General features: G+C 34.2%; 4 protein-coding genes and 1 pseudogene across 10 annotated transcripts; 2 read left to right on the top strand and 3 right to left on the bottom strand.

The window, feature by feature from the left end:
* The first annotated feature begins 698 nt into the window (after positions 1-698).
* On the top strand, positions 699-4021 carry LOC120296611 (olfactory receptor 5A1-like). 3 transcript variants are annotated; one of them, XM_039318428.1, is made up of 2 exons: positions 699-809; positions 1234-4021. In XM_039318428.1, the coding sequence occupies exon 2, from the start codon at positions 1585-1587 to the stop codon at positions 2521-2523; it is 939 nt and encodes a 312-aa protein (XP_039174362.1). In that variant the 5' UTR covers positions 699-809; positions 1234-1584; the 3' UTR covers positions 2524-4021. The 3 variants fall into 3 exon arrangements, with proteins under 3 accessions (XP_039174362.1, XP_039174361.1, XP_039174363.1); XM_039318427.1 differs by having other exon boundaries at positions 705-809; positions 1571-4021; XM_039318429.1 differs by having other exon boundaries at positions 785-809; positions 1634-4021.
* A 4619-nt stretch (positions 4022-8640) lies between these two features.
* LOC120296613 (olfactory receptor 5V1-like) lies at positions 8641-11777 on the top strand. Of its 3 annotated transcripts, none has more exons than XM_039318433.1 (2): positions 8641-9134; positions 10075-11777. In XM_039318433.1, the coding sequence occupies exon 2, from the start codon at positions 10089-10091 to the stop codon at positions 11007-11009; it is 921 nt and encodes a 306-aa protein (XP_039174367.1). In that variant the 5' UTR covers positions 8641-9134; positions 10075-10088; the 3' UTR covers positions 11010-11777. The 3 variants fall into 3 exon arrangements, with proteins under 3 accessions (XP_039174367.1, XP_039174368.1, XP_039174369.1); XM_039318434.1 differs by having other exon boundaries at positions 8641-9139; XM_039318435.1 differs by lacking the exon at positions 8641-9134 and adding an exon at positions 9245-9350.
* A 2762-nt stretch (positions 11778-14539) lies between these two features.
* Positions 14540-18266, bottom strand: LOC120320420 (olfactory receptor 5A2-like). 3 transcript variants are annotated; one of them, XM_039318411.1, is made up of 2 exons: positions 17900-18266; positions 14540-17345 (listed from the first exon to the last, which is right to left on the bottom strand). In XM_039318411.1, the coding sequence occupies exon 2, from the start codon at positions 17329-17331 to the stop codon at positions 16411-16413; it is 921 nt and encodes a 306-aa protein (XP_039174345.1). In that variant the 5' UTR covers positions 17332-17345; positions 17900-18266; the 3' UTR covers positions 14540-16410. The 3 variants fall into 3 exon arrangements, with proteins under 3 accessions (XP_039174345.1, XP_039226002.1, XP_039226003.1); XM_039370068.1 differs by lacking the exon at positions 17900-18266 and adding an exon at positions 17602-17857; XM_039370069.1 differs by lacking the exon at positions 17900-18266 and adding an exon at positions 17741-17846.
* A 3697-nt stretch (positions 18267-21963) lies between these two features.
* LOC120320418 (olfactory receptor 11L1-like) lies at positions 21964-22938 on the bottom strand. The gene has a single exon (XM_039370067.1). It carries the CDS (start codon positions 22936-22938, stop codon positions 21964-21966), a length of 975 nt encoding a protein of 324 aa, XP_039226001.1.
* Positions 22939-23733: 795 nt separating this feature from the next.
* On the bottom strand, positions 23734-25883 carry LOC120320417 (annotated as a pseudogene).
* Between the last annotated feature and the right edge of the window lie 347 nt (positions 25884-26230).

Raw genomic sequence — 26230 nt, 5'->3', positions numbered from 1 at the left:
ATAGTATGATTACTTCATTTGAGTGTGTCTAGGGACATTTAAAAATCAGGAACCTTGAACTTTGGGTTCATTGTGCAAAACATAGATTAGATTAACCCTATCTATGGTAAGGAATAGGTGTTTAGGAATTAAATAGATGTTCTTTAAGGCATGGGTGTTTTTTATTTTTGTTTTATTTTCCCATTTTTTAAAATATAGTTTCCCATTAAGTTTTCTTTCTTTTTCATTCTTTCTTTAAATTATGAAGAATTTATGTGCTTTTCATTGTTCAGTCATAGCAATAGCACTTAAACTTATATATTGCTTCACAGTGCTTTACAGCCTAATCTCTAAATAGTTTACGGAGTCAGCATATTGTCCCCAACATTCTGGGTCCTCATTTTATGGACCTCAGAAGGATGAAAGGCTGAGTCAACCTTGAGTTGGTAAGACTTAAATGGGAGAACTGCTGGCAGCCCACAATCAGCAGCAGTAGCTTGCAGTACTGCATTCTACAACTGTTCCACCATGGCTCATAAGGAGAAGCTCACAGGAGAAATGAGTATAACTGTAAACTGTGTTAATTGTTGGCAAGGAATTTTCATGTGGGAATATTGCCCCTTCTGAGATACCTTTTTTTTAAGATTGTGGAATGTATGATACCTTTGTATAGAATGGATAATAATATGTCAAGGATAAATCAGCCAATATGTTGGTTTGGAAAAGAACATTGGACTTGATTTTGTTCACTTAACAGAAATATAAATAAATGGGCTTAGAGTTGGGGATATCATCCAGTCCCTACCTTAATGTTTATTTCAAATGGTAAGGTAAGTGCAATCCTTCTGGTCGTTTCCTGCAAGAACATTCAAGTAAATTCTTCTGCCTTGAAAAATATTCCTGATTATTTCTTGAACAGTGAGCAATTCTAAACCTAAGTACATTTCCATTTTATTGATGGCTACAATTGATTAATAGGAAAATGCTAATGATTCAAAAAATCTGTACCTCTCAAATATTAATGGAATGCCAATATATGTCACTTTTTAAAATAAAAATGTTCTATATTCATATAGCAACGTTTATATCGATTCATTGGATGAGACTAGTACAGACTCCCAAAACTTTACAGAACTTTCTAGGGCATGTTCCAATTCAGCTGATCAACTGAACTTTGGACACTTTGGAAATAATGTAGTAGTCATGATAGCTAAAGTAACACTCAGAGAATTTATTCCTTTTTTTTAATTTTAGGAACCTCAATGAGCTTTAAGAAAATTCCAAGTTTTCCAAGAATACAACTTGATAACTACCTCAGGAATAGACTACATTAGGTAGACTTAGAGCTTAAAGTCAACATGTTCTCAAATTTTATTAGTTTTAACTTTGCATCTTAAGACATCTTCCCACAAATTATTCATGATTGTGTGTGTGTGTGTACATGTGTGCATGTAAAAGGGAGCCAAACTTTTAATCAAAACCTTAATTGAATGAAATGAGAGTTGAAAATAGAAATGTTTAATATCATCTAAGCTAAGCCATAATTTGCCTTATATCTTTATATATATTTGTATATACATTTGTTTTATAGATGAGTAAATAAAAATGGAGAATCAAACTGATTCATTCGTCTTCCTTTTCCTTGGACTTTCAGGTGATCCTCAACTACAGATTTTCCTTTTCTTGATCTTTTCAATATTTTTTCTAATTACACTGTTAGGAAACATCACAATAATTTTGATCATTAGAATGGATCCTTCTCTCTCCACACCCATGTATTATTTCCTCACCCATTTGTCCTTTGTTGATATCTGTTACTCTACTGATATTGTCCCTAAGATGTTAACGAACTTTCTTATGAAACAAAAGACAATTTCCTTCACTGGTTGTATTAGCCAAATGTTTTTCAGTTTTCTACTAAGTGTTACAGATGTTTTTCTACTTTCAGCAATGGCATATGACAGATACATTGCTGTTTGTTACCCACTTCATTATATAATGATCATGAATAAAGTAATATGTACTTACCTGGTTACAGGAGCATGGCTAATGGGTTTATTATCTGCAACTATAAACACATTTCCCATATTTGGCTTAAAGTTTTGTGGCCTTCGAGAAATTAATCACTTCAGATGTGAACTTCCATCACTATTGAAAGTATCTTGTTCTGATACTTTTCTTAATAATGAGATTCTTTTATTTTCTGTATTGGTTTTTGGACTTGGTTCCTTCTTACCAACTTTGATCTCCTACATTCACATCATGACTAGCATCATGAAGATCCATTCTGCAGAGAGCAGAAGAAAAACTTTCTCCACCTGTAGCTCTCATCTCACTGTGTTGGGTTTGCTATACATCACTGGAATGTCTCAGTACATGAAACCTAGCAGTGTATCTTCCATTACACTGGATGAGCTTTTCTCTATTCAGTACAGCATTTTGACCCCCATGCTGAACCCAATTATCTATAGTCTGAAAAATGAGGAAGTGAAGAAGGCACTTAGAAGAATATTTACAAAAAAGCAAATGCTAGATTATCCTTAAAATGCATAGCTCAAAAAGTGAATTTCTCTTTCTCTGGCTCTTTTCTGCTCCATTCTTCTCCTGAACAAGCAACCCTGAAATTTCTTCTCATTGCATGGGGACTCTATCATATTGAAAAATTTTGTCCTTTCTTAATTTCTATTTGTTAATACATTGTACTTTATTTAACTTGTATTATTTTATACAATACAAATTATTAAAATAATAGCAAATTTCAGTTTTTAACCACAGTAATTAACAACTCAAAATCACTAGGATATAATAACTTGGATTGAAGCAGATACTCATCTTGCTGTTATAAACAAAATTTTTTATGACAATTTCAAAGTTTACTTACACATTTACTATAGAAAAGGTGCTTAGACAATGTGTTTTTGAGAATATTGACCTTGAATGACTTTAAATTAAACTTTGATATAGAGAAGTTATGTTCCGCACCAGTGACTGAGAATTGATAACATTCAATATAATATGACAGCTGTAGAAGTATTCAGAAATGTGTCTAGTGTATTATTGCTGTGAAAATATTGTACTGCTTGAACAGAAGTCAGGACAGCTTTTAGAGAACAAATTAAAGCTTAGAGTTCCTCATGCATCAATGTACCATCAACATCACAACATCATCAACTTGTGAATTTTCTATCAATTTCAATTGTAAATGTTTACATATCTGCAGTAATTCACATTCATTCCAACTCTAAATATTCCACGTGATCTAGGATACTGAAAAAGCTATATCAATATAATATTATAAATCAGGGGTCCCCAACCCCCTGTACGTAGACTAGTACCGGGCCGCAGCATGCCAGCAACCATCCACACAAATAAGCAAAGCCCCATCTGTAAGATGCAGGCAACACACAAAACCACGCACCCTTTGGTCCGCAGAAAAACCTCTTTCCACAGAACCGGTCTCTTGTGCCCAAAAGGTTGGGGACCTCTGTCATAAACCTTTATTTTAAGAATAGTGCTGTTGCATCTAATATAGACAAAGTTATTTTGAAATTTATTTTTAGATCACAGATGAGATTTGTAGTCAAAATAAATCTTCCTTCTTTTTCTGCTGCTTTTATTTGCGAGAATTTGGTGTCAATGAGAAAAGATTCTGCAATTTCTTTGGTAAAATGATCTTTTTAGCCTTTTTTCTTTTTCTTTAAAAATATGTTTCATAGTTCGAAACATATTTTTAATAAATGTGTTTCAATGTTCTCTAATTTTTATTGAGCCTAAAATTTCATTTTATGATTTTTGTATAATATAAAAGAATTTTGTGGTTCCAAAATTGTGGAATGTCTCAGTATATGAAACCTAGCAGTATATCTTCCATTACACTGGATGAGCTTTTCTCTATTCAGTACAGCATTTTGACCCCCATGCTGAATCCAATTATCTATAGTCTGAAAAATGAGGAAGTGAAGAAAGCACTTAGAAAAATATTTACAAAAAAGCAAATGCTAGATCAGTGGTTCTCAAACTTCCTAATGCTGAGACCCTTTAATTATTTTCATTGCTATTTCATAAATGTATGAATCGTAATGTAAATATCTGATATGCAGGATGTATTTTCATTGTTACAAACTGAACATAATTAAAGCATTATATGTAATTATATATTGTGAAATATTTATTTCTAATTACAAATAAATGAAATTTTGTCTTGAAGCATGGTATAGCATGGGTAACAGTCTTAATATAACAACAGTAAACTACATTGCTACATTTTGTGACAGTATGCATAAAAAGCCAATGTCAGTGCGAAGGTTGAGATTGCTTCTTTCTCACCAGATCAGAAATTCTCGGAGCAGTCTTTGCAAAGGCACAACTAAAATGGCATGAATGAGAAGTATACAAATCCGTATACTAAGTCAGAATATCAGCAAATAGCCCGAGCCTGCAAAGATGAAGTGAGGAAAGCTAAGGCTCAAAATGAACTAAGGCTTGCGACCAAAGTCAAAAATAACAAAAAAAAGCTTCTTTCAACATGTAAAAAACAAGAAAAAAGTGAAGGAAATAATTGGTCCATTAGTGCAGGGCTTTTCAACCTTTTCACCGATTGTACCACTTTTAGAATATGGCAACATTCGAGTACCAAAAGTCACCTAGTGAGGTGTCAAAAACATGATGACCAAAAAAAAAAAAAATGGAAAAAAGTGATAAAGTACAGGGAGTCCTTGACTTACAACAGTTTGCTTAGTGACTGTTCAAAGTTACAACAGCAGTGAAAAAGGTGACTTATGACCATTTTTTACACTTATGACCATTGCAGCATCCCCAAGGTCATGTGATTTACATTTAGATGCTTGGAAACTGATTCATATTTATGATGGTCACATTGTTCCAGGGTCACGGGATCCCCTTTTGCAATCTTCTGACAAGCAATGTTAATGGGGGAAACCAGATTCACTTAACAACCATGTCACTAATTTAATCTCTCTCTCCCTCTTTCTTTCTGTCCCCCCCTCTCTCTGTCTCCCTCTGTCTTTCTCTTTCTCCCTCTCCCTCTCTCCCCCTATTTCTCTCCCTCTCTCTTTCTTTTTCTCTCCCTGTCTCCTTTTCTTTCTCTCCCTCTCCCTCTCCCTTTCTTTCTCCCTCTTTCTCTCTCCCTCTATTTCTCTCCCTTTGTCCCTTTTTCTCTCCCTCTCTCTCTCTCCCTCCCTCTCCCTCTTTCACTGCCTCTCTCTCTCCCTCTATTTCTCTCTCCTCCCTCTCTCCCTTTCTTTCTCTCCCTTTCTTTCACTTCCTTTCTTTCTTTCTCTCTCTTTCTCTCTCTCTCCCTCTTTCTCTCCCTGTCTCCCTTTCTCTCTCCCTTTCTCCCTCTCCTCTTTCTCTCTCCTTTTTTCTCTTTCTCTCTCTCCCTGTCACTCTCTCTTTCTCTCTCTCTCCCTCTCTCTATTTCTCTTTCCCTCTTTCTCTCCCTCTCTCTATTTCTCTCTCTCTCTCTTCCTCTCAAAGATCCTTAAAATCCTTAAAAATTATGTTTGGGTGGAAGACTTTTTCTTTTACAGATGGGTGGTTGGCAGACAAGTACTCCAAAAAAAAAAAAAAAAAAAAAAGGAAAAAAAATGTGAGTAGCTATCTTGAAGTTTGAATGACTTCTTTCTCTTGCCACCAACTTCTAGGAGGAGTAAAAGTCATCCAGCACTGCAACCAGATGCCCTGGACTGGCCATTCCAGGGCTTCCTGCACCAGCTGACTTAGTTGTCTGCAACCTCCTGTTGTTGCTTGAGGAGGGAAGTTATGTTGGACCGTCAACTCTGTGTCAAGCCCTGTGGGCCCGATATTCGCAGGTGGGCACCGCCATCTCCCCATTGCCCTCCACACCGGCCGGCTCCATCGCCAGACCTCCCAGCTGACAAGCGCACATTCAGGGGGTTGCCAGCTGACGGGCGCAGAAGATCAGTACCACGGCAGCCTCCCAGCCACTTGCTTCTTTGGCTGGAGCAATTGCCAAGGCTTACATGGTTGCCGGCAGAAGGGAGCGCATCAGCAGCCATTAAGGATGCCAGCGGTTCTGTGTCACTGAGGCTTGAGGCATTGGATGTGGATCGGTGTGGTGCCATGGGAGGCGGCAGGAGAGGGAGGAGGGGTTACCTGCATCCTGCCGGCCGAACTCTGGAAGCCTGCCTGAATGAAGAATTTTAGGGGGAGTTGAAAGCGAGACAAGTTCCTAAGAACATTGGAAATATGTGTTTTCCGATGGTCTTAGGCAACCCCTGTTAAAGGGTCATTCGACCCCCAAAGGGGTCGTGACCCACAGGTTGAGAACCCCTGTGCTAGATGTGCAGGAATCCAAAAGTGAATTTCTCTTTGTTTGGAAAGCATGGTGGTCTCTCTCTCTCTCTCTCTCTCTCTCTCTCTCTACTCTCTCTCTCTCTCTCTTTCTCTCTCTCTCTCTCTTTTTTTTTTTTTTGCTCCATTCTGCATGGAAAAGATCTTCCCCTGAAAGAGAAACACAGTAACCTGGGTACACTCTCTTTGCATTGCCACTTTATCATATTAGAAAAAGTCTTTCCTAATATCCTTCTTTTTTGTTAGTATATTTGTACATTATTTAACCTCTATATTTCTTCTAAATGAAGTTACTAACATAACAACAAATTTGAATTTTTAATCACAATAAGTGGTAACCCAATGTCAATAGGATATAGTAACTTGGATTGAAACAGATACTCATCTTGTTCTTACGAAAAGAAAATTAATTATGATAGTTTCAATGCTTACTTACACATTTACTATAGAAAGGGTGACTAGATTTTATAGCCTGTTATCTGTCAATGAAACAATGGAACAGCTTGCCTCCCAAAATCATGGGTACTCCATCACTGGAGATTTTTAAGAAGAGACTAGACAGTCACTTGTCTGAGATGCTTGAGCAGAGGGCTGGACTAGAAGACCTCCAAGGTCCCTTCTAGCTCTATTATATTCTAATGTATACCTTAAACTGAGAAGTTATGTTCTCCATTGGTGATTGATATATCCTTTGAGCGACTGAAGTATTCAGAAATATGTTTAGTGTATTACTGCTTGCAATAATATTGCACTGCTTGAACAGAAATCATGTCAGCTTTTAGAAAATAAAGTTTAGTGTTCCTCATACATTTGTGTACCATCAACATCTCATTCTTTGCTAAATTTCTGTGAATCTCAATGGTAATTTTTATATAGCTGTAGTAATTTGTATTCACTGTGATTCATCGTGTTCCATATGATCTAGGATACTGAAAAGGCTATAATATTGATATAATATCATAAACTTTATTTTAAAGATGGTGCTGTTGTATCTAATATGGACAAAAGAAAGTTATGCTGAAATTTAGTTTTAGATCATAGATGAGGTTTGTAGTCAAAAAGAAGTCTTGTTTTTCCTGCTATTTTCCATTTTAGAGAATTTCATGTCAATGTGAAAAGATTCTGCAATTTATTTGGTAATAAAATCTTGTTAAACACCCTCATTTTGTTTTTCTTCAAAGACAGTTTGAAATATATTTTTCGAACATATGTTTCAGGGCTCTCCAATTTTTCATTGAAGCTCAAAATTAGTTTTATAATTCTTGTATGACATAAAATAACTTTGTGATGCCAAAATTAATTTTTGTCCATGATTTACAACCAAATTTAAAGAATGCACAGAATGAGGAATATACTGTGCTCTAGAATTTTTCTCAAGGATATTCTGTTGTAATTTGCTATGTTTTCTGCATTTATTTATTTGATTTTTTATTATATCTTTAATATTGCTCAATTCAAGGGACCACACATATTTAATGTACTTACCTCCTATTTTCCTCTCAATAACAAAAACTAACTGGGTGGAGCTGAGACAGAGAGAGAGATAGAGAGAAAGAGAGAATAGCTTGCTGAAAGTCATGCAGTTGGCTTTATGCTTGAAGAAAGAGTAGAACTCATAATATCCCAATTTCTAATGTCACTCCAGTTTTGTTGACTACTAGACAAAATGTTCACATATAGAAATATATTCATGTATTTGTTCTATTTGGCTTGTGTAATTATTGTATCTAAAATAATGAGTTAACATACAGTACTAAACTTTTAATTATTTCATTTTGTATTTCGTCTATAAAATGTGCAATAGTTTTTAGTGTTGATGTTTCTATTCTGTAAAAAAATTGCCATAATATCAAATGTTGCTGTTTCTGCCAAAATAAGGGAAATTTCATTATCATGTTTATATTTTTTGAATAATGCTCTGAACTATTTCCTCTGAATATTTCTTTGATATTCAATAAAGGAACCAAGTTCTAGTGATTTTTTTTCATCATTTGGAAGAATTCACAAGTAGTGTAAGTTAAAAATAAATTTCTTATTTCAGGTGCATAAGAGTGCCCTATTGTTCACAGGCACGTTTATCCATATTCTCATGTTGTTCTCTTGTAGAGAGGGCATTAGGTCTGCAGCTCTAAAGGACTGTGGTGGAAGGTTGATATCAACTGGAGTCAATTTTCTGGATGTAGCACTGAGGCATGGGCATGAACTTGATTGGGTTCAGGATTGGGACAATATATTCACCCTTCTCCTCCTTTATCTCTCAATGAGTTTCAGTACCTTTCATCATAGTATATTTCTGAACAAATCCAATGGGAGGTAATGGTTCTTCAACTGTTTCTTCCTTCCTCTGGGATATGTGTGTGTATGATGGAAGTGTGCTTTCTCTTCTATTGTATCTGTCCTTTGGTTTTTATTATTATTATTATTATTATTATTATTATTATTATTATTATTATTATTATTATTATTATTTGGGGGAGGTGTTGTTTCTATTTAGTTTCTTTTTTTCCTTTTTAAAGAAAAATAGTTTTTATCATTTTTTTAATTTCTTTTTTTCTTTTAAATATGAAGAATTAATGAGCTCTTTCTTGTAAAAACAACCACTGGAGGAATAAGCCTCTGATAATTATTGGCAAAGAGTTTTCATACCTCCTCGGAGATACCATTTTTGTAGGATTGAGGAATGCATACTCTATACAGAATGGATAATAATACATCAGGAGTAAATTCTGCCAATTGATTTTGTTCACTGAAAAGAAGGATAAATAAATGAACTTTAAGTAGAGGGTATTATGTAGTCCATATCTTCATGTTTATTTCAAGAGGTAAGGTAAATGTAATCCTTTTGCTCATTTTTTGCAAGTATATTTAAATAAAGTCTTCTACCTTGAAAAACCTTCATGATGCTGTGCATATAGCTTGAACTGTGAGCAATTCTAAATCTAACTACATTTTCACTTTATTTTTTGGTTACAATGAACTAACAGGAAAATGTTAATGCTTCAGAAAAGCTGTGCCTCTCAAAAGTTGATGGATCCAATGTATGTATTTTTTAAAAATGTCCCATTTTCACATAACATCTTTTTCATATTGAATCACTGGATGAATCAAGTACAGGCTCTCAAAATTTGCAGGAATTTCTAGGGCATGTTGTACACTTTGGACATTTTAGAAATAACTGTAAGCACTGAAAGCTAAAATAACACTCGGGGTATTTTATACTTTTAACTTTAAGAACCCAAATGAGGTTTAAATAAAATTCCATATTTTCCATGAATGCAGTTTGATAACTGACCTATAATATACTACAAGCAGAATATACTACTCATTTTGTTGTTAGACTTAAAATTTTATGTTAATATGTTGTCTAAGTTCTCTAAATGTTAACTCTGCATCTTAAGACTTCTGCCTATAAGTCAGAATTATCTATGATTTGATATAAATTATGGGTCAGACTCTTCGTTCAAAAGTTTAGTTGAATGCAATCTAATATTATTGAATAATTGATAACTTTAAATTATATGCAAAGTTAGCATTAATAGAAGTTAGACAATATGTTATATATCTATATTTTTGCTTTCAGCTCTCAACACATTCCATTAAGCTCATGCATCAACAGTTTGACCTCTTTTAGAATACATTTATTGCTCAGTATGAACCTGAGTGAATATGAGAAAGAATTGAAAGGAAAAAGATTTAATATCACCTAAGCTGAATTGTACTTTGTCCTATATCTCTACTTACATGTTTATTCTTATTTTACAGATGAATAAATAAAAATGGAGAACCAAACTGATTCATTGGTCTTCCTTTTTGTTGGATTTTCCAATGATCCTCAACTACAGATCTTTCTTTTCCTGATCTTTTCAATCATTTTTCTACTCACGATGTCAGGAAACATCACAATAATTTTGATCATTAGAATGGATCCTTCCCTCTCCACACCCATGTATTATTTCTTGTCTCATTTGTCCTTTGTTGATGTCTGTTACTGTACAGATATTGTTCCTAAGATGTTAGTGAACTTTCTTATGAAACATAACAAAATTTGCTTCACCAACTGTGTTATGCAAATGTTTTTCAGTCTTCTATTAAGTGTTACAGAAGTTTTTATACTCTCAGCAATGGCATATGATAGATACACTGCTGTTTGTCACCCACTTCATTACATAATGATCATGAATAAAGCATTATGTACTTATTTGGTTATTGGAGCATGGATAATGGGCTTGTTGTTTGCAATCATAAACACAGTTCCCATATTTGGTATACAGTTCTGTGGCCTTTCTGAAATTAAGCACTTCAGCTGTGAACTTCCACCATTATTGAAAGCATCTTGTTCTGACACTTTTCTTAATAATGGGATTCTTTTATTTTCTGTATTGGCTTTTGGACTTGGTTCCTTTTTACCAACTTTGATCTCCTATATTCACATTATCATCAGCATTATGAAGATCCATTCTGTAGAGGGCAGAAGAAAAATTTTCTCTACCTGCAGCTCTCATCTCATTGTTGTGGGTTTGCTATACATGACTGGAATGTCTCAATACATGAAAGCCAGCAGTGTATCTTCCATTACGCTGGATGAGCTTTTTTCTATTCAGTACAGCATTTTGACCCCCATGTTGAACCCAATTATCTATAGTCTGAAAAATAAGGAAGTGAAGAGGGCACTTAAAAGAATATTTACAAAAAGGTAGAATGCTAGAATTGTTTTTATGCCAGTGTTGCTTTATTTTGTAGACATTTTTATTGAGTTTATGTTAGAACTGCTGTAAATTATGTTCCTATATTATCATTGTTTCAAAAAGGTTTTGAGTTACTCATGAGAAACCTAAGCTTTGTTATTCTACTTTAGTGAGTTTAGGGCTTACATGTTAAACTTATTATTATTTCATGTGAACACTTTCATTATCACTGTCCATTCTATGTGTGTATAGATTTAAGTGTTTGTCAATTGGGCTTCTCTGTTTTGATGGCCATTTATTTTTCAAAGGATATCTTGCTTCCACTCAATGCATGTTTTTATCTCTTGATTAAAATTTGAAAAGTCTCAATTTATACCCTAAATATATAAAGTGCATTATCAACTGATAATTTATGACCTAATTCTTTAGCAAATTCATATGTATATTTTATGAGCTTGCCTGGATCTTTTTTATCCATTTTTCCCCCAATATGTTTTTAAGCTGGTAAAGATTAGTGAATTGCAAACTCAGAGTGTGAGGATGTTTCCATAGTGATAATTCTTTCTTTTGGGGACAATTCTAGCCATTTTTTTCCCTTTTTGGTATATTCTGAGAGATATTAAATAAATAAATAAATATTAATTATCCCTAAAAGAATGGCTACATATCTGCTGAAATACTTTCATCAGAATTTACTAGATTGAATAAATTATAGAATAAGAATATTTTCATGTGGGTATATTCATACTTTCAAAAGAACTATTATATCCTTTTGCCCTGATCATTTTGTTTCATCTACCCCACTATACATTGTCAGTTCCTTGCCATCTTCCCCTTATTTCTTAATTAACTGCTGATTTGATTCATAGATATGCTATTTCTTTTGATTTGTTAGACATATATTTAGTGACATTTACTAACATCAGTGGCATTTAGTGACATCAGTGACATTTTGTGACATAGACTTTCAAATGTTCAAACTGATAACAAGACATCTAGTAGTATAGCTTTTTTCCCCCTGAGTTCAAGATAAAATATGGAATTTAATCCTTGTTTTTAAGATAATTTATTGTATGGAATAGTGAGAATTCAATACAGGGTAGGTTATTTTATTTTTTATTCTGAAGTCCAAAAAGTAGGCTGCTTCTAAAATTTTCCATGGGCCGTGCTGCCTCTTTGCTTTGGAAATATTATTTGAATATAAATTATCCCCAATTTTTCAGTTTATGAAGTATGCAATGCTTTACCCATTCCCTTAGTACAGAGGTCCCCAACCTTTTCAGCACCAGGGGCTGGTTACATGGAGATAAGTTTTTCCCCAGAGCAGAGAGGGTGTGGTTTTGTTTGCTGCCTGTGGCTTTCCTTGTTTGTACAGACCTGTTGCTGGCATGCCATGGCCCACTACTAGTCCCCTTTGACCACAAGGCATAGAGGGAGGGGCCCTGACAGTGAATGTTCCATGTAGAACCTCCCCTATTTGGAAATAGTTAACCCACAAAGGAGGGCTCCACTCATGACCATCTGGAAGTAGGTGAAAACATTAAGAAGTTTAGTGTCATACTAAATGTTAAATTTTAATAATGATTTTGAATACAATTGTAGTTCTCACTCTGTAGTGGATAGCCCAATGTATTTTCTCTCCTCTTCAGCTGTTCTCTGTTTAGCTGAGAGTCACATCAAAGGGACAGATTGTTATCTGTTTCTAAGTGTCTTGTCAGTTTCTGAGCCAAAGCAGCTATAAATGTATACTCTAGTCCACCACTAGATGTCAGTAACTATTCATTTTCCAACTTTTAAAACAGAAAATTAGTTTCTTGTAGTTTCATCAATACTCTTTCAAAAGAAAGATCTTAACAATTTCCACAATTTCCAGGCTTATCCAGACTGTAGCTTTATATTAAATTCCATTTCAATATGTGTCTGTTCCCTGTAAAAATTAGAGCTGCTTCCTTCTGTGGTAGGTGAGACGATCCCCTTCTTTCTCACTTTCAGAGGATTTTTTCTTCTTGGGGATCTTTTCCAGGAAATCAGTTACAAGATAGAAGAGAAAAGATTTATATTCTCACCAAGTTTCAAACACACTGTTCACAGTCTGTTCTAGTTGGTGCTTTTGGATTTTGGCTGCAGGCACCTTGGTCTAGTCACTGAGGTGCAGCTAGCCTTTCTCCTGTCGGGTTGAAGGGCTTCCCCCAGATCAAACGGATCAACCTCCATCTTTCTGTGATCAATGGGGGGGCATCCTTCTTCAGTGCCTCTCCGGGGTAACTTTAGACCCATTTAGGGTCCCCTGGAAAGAACGAAATCAGCCGTGGAGTGCAAAGTCCTGCAATCGCTTAGCTGTGTTGCTACGATGCAAAACCAGAAGTCTCAAAATAAAATCTATTCCTATCACTGTAGGCATGTCCTTCATTAAATCTGTACATTGGTAATTTGAGACCTGATTCTTAAAGGACATCCTCTGCCCATTTTATGACCATGCTGAAGACTTTTAATCAATGTTTAAATGTTTTTGACAGTATTTTTCCCACATGATTCCTTATCAGTGATTATGGCTGATAGTGATGATGATGATGTAGTAATAGTTACCTGATGATAAAATACTTAAAAAGGCATGTTCATCATCTCTCAAAGAATGGCTACAGATATGCTGAAAGATTTACACCCGAATTTGTTATATTTAATACAAATGTATATTAAAAATACTTTCAGATTTTCCTCTCCCTATCCCTCTCTATCATCTCTATCTATCTGTCTATCATTCTGTCCCCCCATGTATATCAACCTCTATCTCTATTTCTATCTTTTTTTCAAAAGAACTACTATATGTCTTTCACTCATATTTTTAACTACAGTGCAGGTACATTTTTTGTAAAGAAACCAACTGGAACCATACTTTACTCTTTTAGAAAGTGTGTGCAATCCAAAATTTTCAGAAACATATTTCAAGCCCCACAATGTTTTTGAAATGGGGTCTGATGCCATGAGACCTAGCTGCACACATGCTCATGTTATACTGTGTCATCTACTAAAGGAGCTGCCAGTAAGTTCTCATATGCAATTAAATGTTCTGTTTTCTACTCATAAAACCCTTTATATCCTAGAGACTAAATATCTTAAAGACCATTTTTTACCAATTGTTTGAGTACAATCTACTTGAACAATTATGGAGTACATGGTAAGAGTCACCTTCTGTCACAAGGCATAGAGCAGGCATGTCAAACTGCTGGCCCATGGGCCAGATGCATCATGATGAAACCACGATGCATCATGATGAAACCGCGCCCACCCCATTGCCGGCAATGGAGAAAAAGTCACGATATATCGTGCGACGTCATGTGATATTGTGAATTTGACATGCCCTGACAGTGTATGTTCCATGTAGAACCTCCCCTATCTGGAAATAGTTAACCCATGAAGGATGGCTCCACTCATGACCATCTGGAAACAGGTGAAAACATTAAGAAGCTTAATGTCACACTAAATGTTAAATTTTAATAATGATTTTGAATACTTAAATTGCAAATATGATTATGGAAATTTTGCATTTTATTTTCTGAAATCTACAGTTTTACATTTACACTGTAAATTCTGTGAACCATTTAAAGTCTTGCAAGTGTCAAGCAGTAACCAAATTCTATTTTAAACAATTAGTGAATGAATGACATAGAATAAAATATTTTATTTTCCTGAAGCTTTATAATCAACTTGAAATAAAATCTGACATTCCATTTCATATTAAGTTCAAAAACACTGACATCTCAAAATAAATCTTTCTTACTGTATTTTTTATCCTAAGCGCATAACTCGGGGAGAAGATAAGCATTAAAGAACTTGAAACATAAACAGAACAAAAATGAAGAGTGAAACAGGATATAAAACTCACAGAATTGGAAGGTACTTGGAAATCTTCTAGCCCAACCCCCTGCTCAAGCAGGAGACTGTATACTATTTCAGACAAATAGTTGTCTAATCTCTTCTTAAAAACCTCCAGTGATGGAGGAGGAGGGGGGGAGAAGTAGTTTATTGCATGTTTGTAATATACTGCACCCAAAGAAAAGTCATGTCATATTTAAAATAAACTTCGTATGTTGCATGTGAATTTTCTAAGAACAGCATGATGTAAGTGCAGCTATGTTTGGAAGATGAAAGCTGAATTTATGAATTGTTGTGCTATTCATTATTTTAAGTGTGACAGCATATACTTCCTTCTAAAAAATTCTATATTTGCTACTAATTTAGTCAATAAGTACCATTTCCTGCCTTTACTGACAAGGACATCATTGTGTTATTCTGGTTTTCTAGTGACTTAGATGCATAAATACATTTAGCAATATTTTGCTAGATTTCAGAATCTCTCCCCCATCTTTCCAGCCATGGAGTTTTTTGGTCTCCTGTTCAAGTACTAGTTAATAAATGATGCTGGTGTTCAGAAAAGGAGTTGTTCAAAAGGAAGAAAATATATAAAGCCATGCTGATTAATGTATTAATGATGTCACCCAGAAAACAATCTTGGCAAAATATACTTAAAATTGAAATAGAAAACAGGTAAACTTTACAAAAAAGGACAGTTATAATGGAAACAACATAAAAACAATCTGGGTTGGTCAATGGGACCAGAAGTTATTTTTCCAAGCTTTCAAACTGTGCTGGAGCTCATCTTCAGGGAACTTCTAATCTCCAGGATATTTCCACACATCCTGGAGATTGAGAAGTTTCCTGAGAATGAGTTCCAGCATGGGTGTGGAAGCTTGGAAGAACAAGTCTCTTGTCCTGGTGGCTGACTCAGATTAGATCCTGCAAGATTATACTGGGACACATATATTTGCCTTCATTAGCATTAAACCATGGTTTTGGAATCCCCTAGATTTTAACCAGCTTAAATACAGTTTGGAGAAGAAACCTGCAAAAGAATAAGGTTGGCTAAATAAAATGGACATAGGGAGTCCTAAAAGAATTGTAGTTTATCAGATTGCAGTCATCTGCATTGTATACTTATATCTCCTGGATATAAATTGAAGAAACCAGACCATTTGAACTACCAATCAACAAGAGAACCAATCAGCTGCTCAGAATTTAAATATAACTCCAAACAAACAACCAATCGCACAACCAGCTGACCACACTGGCACACAAGACATTTATAAGCTAAGGAGAATAGGACAAGAAAATCCTTCTGCTGATGTTACCTAGTTTGATTAAAAAAAAAGCCTTCAGAAACTATATGAAACAAGCTTGGAGAGCAAACCACTGCTAAAATAAATTGAAACTTTCCAAATGTTAATGAACTTTATAAGCAGTAAAACCAAATTCTCTTTTCTTACCCTCTTCTTACCTCTTTACATATACAAACACAAAAATAAGCAGACTCATCTTTAAAGTATCCATATGTAACTAATGGGTACAATAAGTTAGATCACGTATTTATTTTTTGCTTAAACATTCCTTTAAGTGCTCTCTTCACTTCCTTATTTTTCAAACTATAGATAATTGGATTCAGCATTGGGGTCAAAATGTTATACTGAATAGAGATAATCTCATCCAGTATAATAGAAGAAACATTGCTGGGTTTCATGTACTGGGACATTCCTGTCATATACTGTAAACCTACCACAATGAGATGGGAACTGCATGTAGAAAAAGCTTTACTTCTGCTCTCTGCAGAATGGATCTTCATGATGGTGGAGATAATATGAACATAAGACACCAATATTGGTGAGAAGGAACCAAGTCCACACATAGCAGCAAAAGACAAAAGGATCACATTACTTAGAAAAGTGTCAGAACAGGATGCTTTCAATAATGGAGGAAGCTCACAGCTGAAGTGATTAATTTCACGAAGGCCACAGAAGTGTAACTTAAAAATGGGCACTGTGTTTATTGTTGCAGATAGCAAGCCTATTAGCCATGCTCCTAAAATCAAGTAAGTGCATATTGTTTTATTCATGATCATTATGTAATGAAGTGGGTGACACACTGCAGCGTATCTATCATATGCCATTGCTGACAGTAGGAAAATCTCTGTAACTCCTAGTAGAAGGGTGCAAAACATCTGTAAAATGCAGAAAGTGAAGGAAACAGTCCTTTGTTTCATAAGAAAATCCATTAACATTTTAGGAATAATATTAGTTGAGTAACACATATCAACAAAGGACAAATGAGATAAAAAATAATACATGGGTACAGAGAGAGAAGGGTCTATTCTGATTATTAGAATGATTGTGATGTTTCCTGACAGTGTGATGAGAAAAATGATTGAAAAGATCAAGAAGAACCAGTTCTGTAGTTGAGGATCACTGGAAAGTCCAAGCAAAATAAAATCAGTTTGGTTCTCCATTTCTGATTATTCATCTGTAAAACAAGAATAAACATGCAAGTAAATATATGGAACCAGTGTGGTATACCAGTTAAAGGCACCAGGCTAGAAATGGCACCCTATTAGTATCTGATGGATATTTCCTTATTGATCAGTCTACTTGTAAATAAAGAGGAACATTCAGGTGGTTTAACAATTGATCACTTCTTTCAGAAATCTGATTGTCATTGTGAAGATTCTTGAAGATAGAGGAAGATTGAAGGAAAGGAGGAAGAAAAAAAATGCACTTACCTTTTAAAACAAACTTTTAAGTATGAAGGGAGCACATACCCCAAAGTTAAAGCTCACTCATTTAGATGAGTGTTTAGTTAATCAAAACACTCTTTTTGTAAAAATGCCCACGTGGAAAGTATTCTGAGGATAATATTACCTGTTTTATATAAAGGTGATATCCTATCACCTTAAAAATATTTTTTTTTTCAGAAGGGAAAATACTGTCACTTGAAACTTCTTGCCAATAATTATCACAATTTAGTAATACACCTACTTCTCTAGCAATACCCCAACAAACCCTATTATAAGAAGCTACCTGTGTAGTAAAACATGACAAAACAAAGAGGAGGAGCTCTTCTCTGGGATGAAGGGAGTTTTGAGTATACTAAGACATTGCGTAGGGGACAATGAATCAACTCCTTTCATATCAGTCATACAAGGTGTACAAGATCAGTAGATTCCCAAAGGAGCAAATAGTTTACGGGATTTCTTGTGTGATCACACGGAGTTGTCAGGAGAAGAGGGGAACAATACCACTACATTTCATTCTCATAACTCATAATCTATTTTCTTTGGGAACTTGTGAGGAGAGGAATATTCTGAAGAAGAGGGTGATGTAATTGGATGACCTCGGGGAACAAGGAGAAGAGATGCTGCCTAGGAAGCAATCAGACAAGAGAGGAAGGAGCCCCCCTGTCTTAATGGTCAGAGAAAGAAACTGAGGAAGGATTTACCCTAATGAATCAAGCAGTTAAAAGTGGCAATGAGAAGTTTTTACTTTTAGACTTGTATGATTCTGTTACTGTAGCCTTAATATAAAGCAGAATTAGCTCATCTAGTCTTATTTCCTACCTGGTTTACCTAGAAAGACTGATAATATCAAACCCAGATTTGTGGATTTCCAAATTCATTTTATTTTTATAAAACTGTAGTGCAGTTTAAGCTTATATTTGTAAAAATGAATACAAACTACAAAATAAAAAATAAAAGAATAGAAAGAAAAAGTAAAACATGCAGAAAAAGGAAAGAATAGAAAAAAAAGTAAGAATAGAGAAAAAATAAAATAAATATTTAAAGAAGTGACTTCTAACCTTCATCACGTCAAATTTAAATTATTTCAGTAACTTAATTCCTTTTAATTTATAACCAATTGTTTCATGATCCCATGTCCCATTGCTTATCTATAAACAAATCCATAAAAAAATCCCATCGTTTCAAAATTGGTGTTAAAAATCCATTAAGGGTTGCCAGAAATAACAGCATAGCTATTTTAACCTTGATCAAATAAACCAAATTTATATTCCTTCATTTTGCTTAATGATTACTCTATTCAAGTAATCTCCTTCATGGATTACTGCCTTGTCATGGTGAAGGGGCTTGCATAACTCAATGAAGCTATGAGCTATGCTGTGCAGGGCCACCCAAGATGGACAGGTCATAGCGGAGAGATCTGACAAAATGTGATCCACTGGAGAAGGAAATGGCAAACTACTTCAGTATCTTTGCCATGAAAACCCCATGGACAGTAACAAAAGGCAAAAAGATATGATGCTGGAAGATGAGCCCCTCAGGTCAGAAGGTGTCCAATATGCTACTGGGAAAGAGCAGAGGGCTAGTACTAGCCCTCTGCTATTTCCTGGCAAATAGATGGAGAGGAAATGGAGGTAGTGACATATTTTATTTTCCTGGGCTCCAAGATCACCTCAGATGGGGACTGTAGCCAAGAACTTAAAAGACACTTGCTCCTGGGGAGGAAAGCTATGGAAAATCTAGACAGCATACTAAAAAGCAGAGACATCACCCTGCCAACAAAAGTGTGTATAATCAAGGCCATGGTTTTCCCATTTGCAATGTATGGATGTGAAAGTTGGACTATAAGAAAGGCTGAGAGACAAAGAATTGAGGCCTTTGAAATATGGTGCTGGAGAAGACTCCTGTGAGTCCTTGGAATGCAAGGCGTTCAAACCAGTCAATCCTAGAAGAGTTCTGCTCTTTAGAAGGCCAGATTCTGAAGTTGAAACTCAAGTACTTTGGCCACCTAATGAGAAGGAAGGACTCACTGGAGAAGGGCCTAATGCTGGGAAAGATTGAGGGCAATAGAAGAAGGGGACGACAGAGAATGAGGTGGCTGGATGGAGTCACTGAAACAGTAGGCATGAACTTAAATGGACTCCAGAAGATGGTAGAGGACAGGAAGACCTGGAGGAACGTTGTCCATGGGGTCACGATGGGTCAGACACGACTTCGCAATTAACAACAACAATTCAAGTAATGTCGTAGAACTTGATTTCTTTATACTTCTTTTTTATTCCTTACACAAGATTTATCCAATCTTTAACAAAACTCTTTTTGTATATAAAAGAATTTTATATACAACATAAAAGATAATATAAAAGAATTATCAAGTCACTCTGATTGCTTTATTATTCGTAATTCCCTTTTGATTTTTAAAGCATCAATCAATTTCTTTTGAATATCCAATAACATTTCTTTTTTCATGTCATTCTTGTAGCCTGATATTTGTAGGTCTATTTTCAGGATCAGCTTCTCTGTCTTATTAAATAAGACTTATTCCTCTTCTGCCAGTTCTTCTGAAACATCTTTCGGACAAAGTCTGTCCATAGAAGCAAACCTCACTATTGCCATTACTGACATTAACTTCTGGTTCCATTTTTCCCCAAAAGCATCCTTTAATATTTCCAATATTATAATAGTGGAATATTATAACATTTTGCATCTTCAATGTAAATTGCAAGTTATAACTGTTTATCTTTTTATGTCTTAGAAAATTAATAATAATAATAATAATAATAATAATAATAATAATAATAATAATAATAATAATGTTGGAAAGGACCTTGGAGATCATCTAGTTCATGGCAAGGATTCTTTACAATTAATTCAAAAATTTTATTTCAGATTTATCCAGACCTTTAATATGTTTATACATTTTAAAATGAAAGTCTTAATGAACTTTTTAATCTTAACAATTATAAAAGATACTATGCAAATTTAGTGTAATTTTAAAGATGCCAACTGCAGTTTGGAGCAAGATGGTATCCCCTTATTCTCAGTGTTCAAAATACTTTCTACACTGGAAACTGCTGTCTTGTAGTCTCTTTATGAGGAGTAACTGTCTGGAATATTTATGGGTAATCTCACATCCTCTCTTAGTCCAGACAGGTTTGAAGTATGCCTGGCTGAGGAATTCTGGGAGTTGAAGTACACAATTCATAAAAGGGCCAGGTTTGAAGACCCCTGGTCTAATCCAACACATTTGGAAGTTTATATTAAGTTATTAATGAAGAGGAACCCATACATATTTTGTATAGAGTATATATAGATAACTATCTGTTAAAAGTAGATAATAACATTATTTTAAATGGAAAATGGGAATTTTGAAAAAAAAAAGATAATTTTACTAATTCTAAATTGGAAAAATATAGAAACATATTGACTTAAAAACCTACCCTTTAAAATATATGTGGCTTATACATTAACAGGGTGGGGCTTTGAAGCCATCCTTTTCATTCCCCTTCCAGTGGGTGTCCCATCCTAAGCATGTACTGTACAAGCATACATATGACAGCATTAACATTTAGTATGCAACTTAGTGATGGTAACTAATCTGAAATAAAAAGATCTTAAAGAACTCTCCTTGATTCTAGATAGTTATATCAACTAATACCCCATCACAAATATTATTTTTTTTGGGGGGGGGGTAGTAAATGCTTGAAATGTATTTCTTGTACCAATCTATATTGATTGGGGATTGATTCAATGTAAAATGTTTTCTCAAGCTAAATTATAGAATACTTTTTCCTGATAAAATGTGTGAATAATTAAATATATGAATTATAATAATAAATCTAATAGCACTCATACAGATTAGAAAAAACATATTAACTTCTTAAAGATAGACTGAGTGTTTGATAATAAATTTTCTAATAAGTATAAAAAACTTTATCTTACCAGAAAAGGATATTTCCTGATAAATATGTGGGATGGTATACCTCTATTCTGCTTGTTATGCTCATAATATACTTTCTTTGATAAGCCTGCAGTCTACTTTGGATTAAGTTATTGTTACCCCAATTTTACTAACTACTTCTTAAATTCATAAAATAATTCATAAAATTATGCAGTACTTGCTGAATTTTTTGCAAATTTCAGGAAAATGTCAGGAAGACTCAAAGACATTAGGACATCATATAATAATTTTTTACAAGGCTATGACACTTCGAAGACACCTAACAGTTTTAATGCATGTTTTAATGCATTATCCCAACCAGTTATATACATTTGAATATAGCTGGGAATTTGCAGTGTTATAATCCAATACAGGTGGAAAATATATATATATATATTGAGGAGGGGGAGCTAATTCATTAATCCTTTTCTAATGCAGCTTTGTTTCATTGTGAGTCCATGTTTCCTACTAATAACTCTCTTCAAGGCTTTTTTGACTTCTTTGTATCTCAGGCAGTAAATGATAGGGCTCAGCATGGGAGTGACCACTGTGTAAAACACAGATATTATCTTGTTGAAGATCACTGAACTGTTCAAAGTTTTTGAGGTTGGACGCACATACATGAACATCAGTGTGCCATAAAAAATAGCGACTACAGCCAGATGGGATCCACAAGTAGAAAAAGCCTTTCCCCGGCCTGTAGTTGAGGGGATTTTCAGAATAGTGACAATTATGAGAATATAAGAGACCAAAATTAGGGAAAATGAACTAACAATGACACTAGTAGCTACAATGAAGTTGAACAATTCAGTTTCATGAGGATTTACACAAGATAGTTTCAGTAAAGGTGATGAGAAATGGTTGATCTCATTTGGTCCACAAAATGGCAACCTAGAAAGAGCCACCAATGGGGGAATATTAATTAAGAAGGCACCAATCCAAGAACATGCAGCCATTTGATGGCAAATATTGTTATTCATCAGGTTTTGATACCGTAGAGGATTACATATAGATAAATAGCGATCAAATGCCATAATTGCCACAATAAAACATTCAGCTATACCAAATGAAATTAAAAAGTATAGTTGGGCAATGCAGCCAGTATAAGTGATATATTTGTTTTTTGTTAGGAATACTTCTAGCATTTTGGGTATAATATTGGATGTGTACCATATTTCTAAGAAGGAGAAGTTGCTGAGAAAAAAGTACATGGGGATATGGAGATGTCGGTCAATGTAGACTATGCTGATAATGATGAGGTGTCCATTTAAAGTCAAGACATAAATGAACAGTCCAACAAAGAAGAGGAGAAACTGAAAGTTCTTCAGACTAGGAAAGCCCGAAATGATAAAATGGATTACTATGATTTTATTGCTAATGATCATATTTTTCAACTAATGGAATATTAAAAGAAGGAAAACAAAACCACAAATATAAGATAGGAGAATATGACAACAGATCAAAATGGAACTATTCCAACATTTCTTTGCCTTTAAATTGTGGTCACTGTGTGAACTGAAGTAAATTTATACTTTAAAAATGATCATTTGCTTTTAAACAGATTGCTGTAATACTAAGAGGGTAGAAAATGAGTCAGCATGAGGAATGAGGAATAAAGTATAAAACAGCTTTCTTAGTGAGAGAGAGAAATATTGCAAGTTCTATTTAAATCTCCATGAGAGTTGAAGTGTCTACCAAGATTTTCTATAGCTCTAAAGAACTAATTAACAAAAATAGAAGAGGGTTTTTTTTATAATTTAGGAAATTATTTGCCCCTTTATCCTTTATTATATTAAATGCAGCAAGCAAGAACCCAGTGCAAACAGGATTTTCATTCCAACTGAGGAAGTCCAGTGACATACACACACACACACACACACACACACACACACACACAGAGAGAGAGAGAGAGAGAGAGAGAGAGAGAGAGAGAGAGAGAGAGAGAGAGAGAGAGAGAGAGTTATATAAGCACACAAATCTTTATTTTTTTTTTCTGAAATGCAAACTCCCAGATATCTTAAATTTTGGAAATCAATCCTTTGTTGTCACAAACTGAACAGGGCAAAAGTTCTCTTTACCACTTTAATTTATACAAGTGTCTATATAAATATGGATAGTTTGATTTTTGTTTATAAGTTATTAAATAATATGCTATGAATCAAGCATAGCAATATTCTGGTTCATATACTGATAACATCATTGACATCTCTCCAGAAATCTACATTATTACATGTAAACGTATTAGTATTATTGCTTTAACATTGTCCATTTTTTGTACTGACATCAGCTATTCGTAATTGGTGTTGAAAGTATTTCTCACTACTAGCTACTTTACATAATAGTATAGGTAGTCATGATAGGAACTGATTTTTTTTCTTAAAACTCTTTTGCTTATGGATAATATCTTTTTTGAGTGGCATGTAACAATTTCCACATAGCTGACAAAATAATTATTAATCAAGGGAATTCTTAATAAGAAAGTGATTACAAGTCTTTATAGTAGTTAATTTATAATTCCCTCTTGGTCCATTAAATATTTCTGGGAGAAATGTAAGATTTCTTGACTTGTAGTTACTTTTTTGTTATCATAAAAATTGTTGAAGGAAACAATATTTTAATGAAACTATGAATAAGCTTCAATAAGTGATCACAAGTATATGAGTATCTTGTTGACAACACATATACTAATGAGTACAAGAAAAGTTGTACTTGAAAATATATGCTTCCTAAGATTACATTAGATTGTTAGACTTTATTTTACAAAAGAGGCAATTAGCTATTTCAAATACAGAAAATCACACCATGTTTTAAGTAAGCATTTAGAGAAAGACCAGAAATTACACTGAAAACCAATCTATAAATAATTCTAGTTAGGTCTTTAAATGAAATGTTATCTGCTAGTATTGTAAAATAAGAGCAATTTGCAGGTGTTTTCTAGAAAAAATAAGTGTGTTTTAGTCCTTCTAATCTCCATATTAGAAAGAAAATATTTTCTTCAGATTTTTCAATTATGTATGCTGCAGGCACATTGTTTTAAATGTCAGAGGATTTGAACCTCTAGTTTGAATCCTTTGCTTTAAATCTGAAGAAGCAGGGAAATGAATACAGCTATCAAAAAACTACTAAGATACAAAATGTTGATTTTCAATGTAATGTTAAAGAAAAGGAAAATGAAACATTTTCAAAATAAAATCTTTATTCATAGTTTTGTTCTGATGATCATGATGACAAAAATGATAATGATGATGATGATTTTAGTGGATTTATGGTTAAAAACCAAAACCTACAAACTAAGAAAAACAGACATTACCAGCAATAAATTTTACAATATATATTTTGGGGAGGCAGAATTAATTTATTATTCTTTTTTTAATGCAGCTTGGTTCCATTGTGACTCCATGCTTCCCACTAATAGCTTTCTTTAAGACATCTTTGACTTCTTTATTTCTCAGGCAGTAAATGATAGGGTTCAGCATAGGAGTGACCACTGTGTAAAACACAGATACTGTCTTGTTAAAGTTCACTGAACTGTTGGAAGTTTTTGAGGTTGGATGGACATACATGAACATCAGTGTGCCATAAAAAATAGTGACTATAGCCAGATGGGATCCACAAGTAGAAAAAGCCTTTTCCCAGCCTGTAGTTGAGGGGATTTTCAGAACAGTGACAATTATAAGGATGTAAGAAACCAAAATTAAGGAAAATGAATTAACAATGACACTAGTAGCCACAATGAAGTTGAACAATTCAGCTTCATGAGGATCTACACAAGAGTGACACATCACAGAAGAAATGGTTGATCTCATTTGGTCCACAAAATGGCAGCCTACAGAGGGCCACCAGTGGAGGTATGTTAATTATAAAGGCACCAATCCAAGAACATGCAGCCATTTGATGACAATTTTTGTTATTCATAAGATTTTGATACCGTAGAGGATTACATATGGCTAAATAGCGATCAAATGCCATGATTGCCAGAATAAAACATTCAGCTGTGCCAAATGAAATGAAAAAGTAGAGTTGGGCAATGCAGCTAGTATATGTGATATATTTGTTTTTTGTTAGGAATACTTCTAGCATTTTGGGGATAATATTGGATGTGTACCATATTTCTAAGAAGGAGAAGTTTCTGAGGAAAAAGTACATGGGGGTATGAAGACGTCGGTCAATGTAGACTATGCTGATAATGATGAGGTGTCCAATCAAAGTCAAAAACATAAATGAACAACCCAACAAAGAAGAGGAGAAACTGAAGGTTTTTCAGACTGGGAAAGCCCAAAATGATGAAATGGGTTACTACGGTTTTATTGCTAATTATCATATTTTTGACCTGTAGAGGAAAAAGTAGAAGAAAAAGGAAACTATAAAAAACAAAATAAGATAATATAACAACAACAAATCAAAATCCAACAATGCGAATATCTCTTTGTCATTAAATTTTGGCCACTTTGTGACTGAAGTGATCAAGTATTGTGTTTATAGTAAAAATATAGTCATTTACTTTCAAACAGATTGCTGAAATGTTAGAGAGGAGAGTAATAATGAGTCAACAGCAGGAATGAGGGATAAAGTATAAAGCAGCTTTTTTAAGAGAGAGAAAGTAGATAGATTATCATTATAATCATTATTATTATTGGTGATCAGATGCTCACTTACAAGGTTGGATTTTGAATTACT

The sequence above is a fragment of the Crotalus tigris genome, unplaced genomic scaffold (genome assembly GCF_016545835.1).
Source record: "Crotalus tigris isolate CLP2741 ecotype Arizona unplaced genomic scaffold, ASM1654583v1 scf7180000021363.294534, whole genome shotgun sequence".
In the NCBI taxonomy this organism is placed as follows: Eukaryota; Metazoa; Chordata; class Lepidosauria; order Squamata; family Viperidae; genus Crotalus; species Crotalus tigris.
This window is presented reverse-complemented; position numbering and strand designations above follow the sequence as displayed.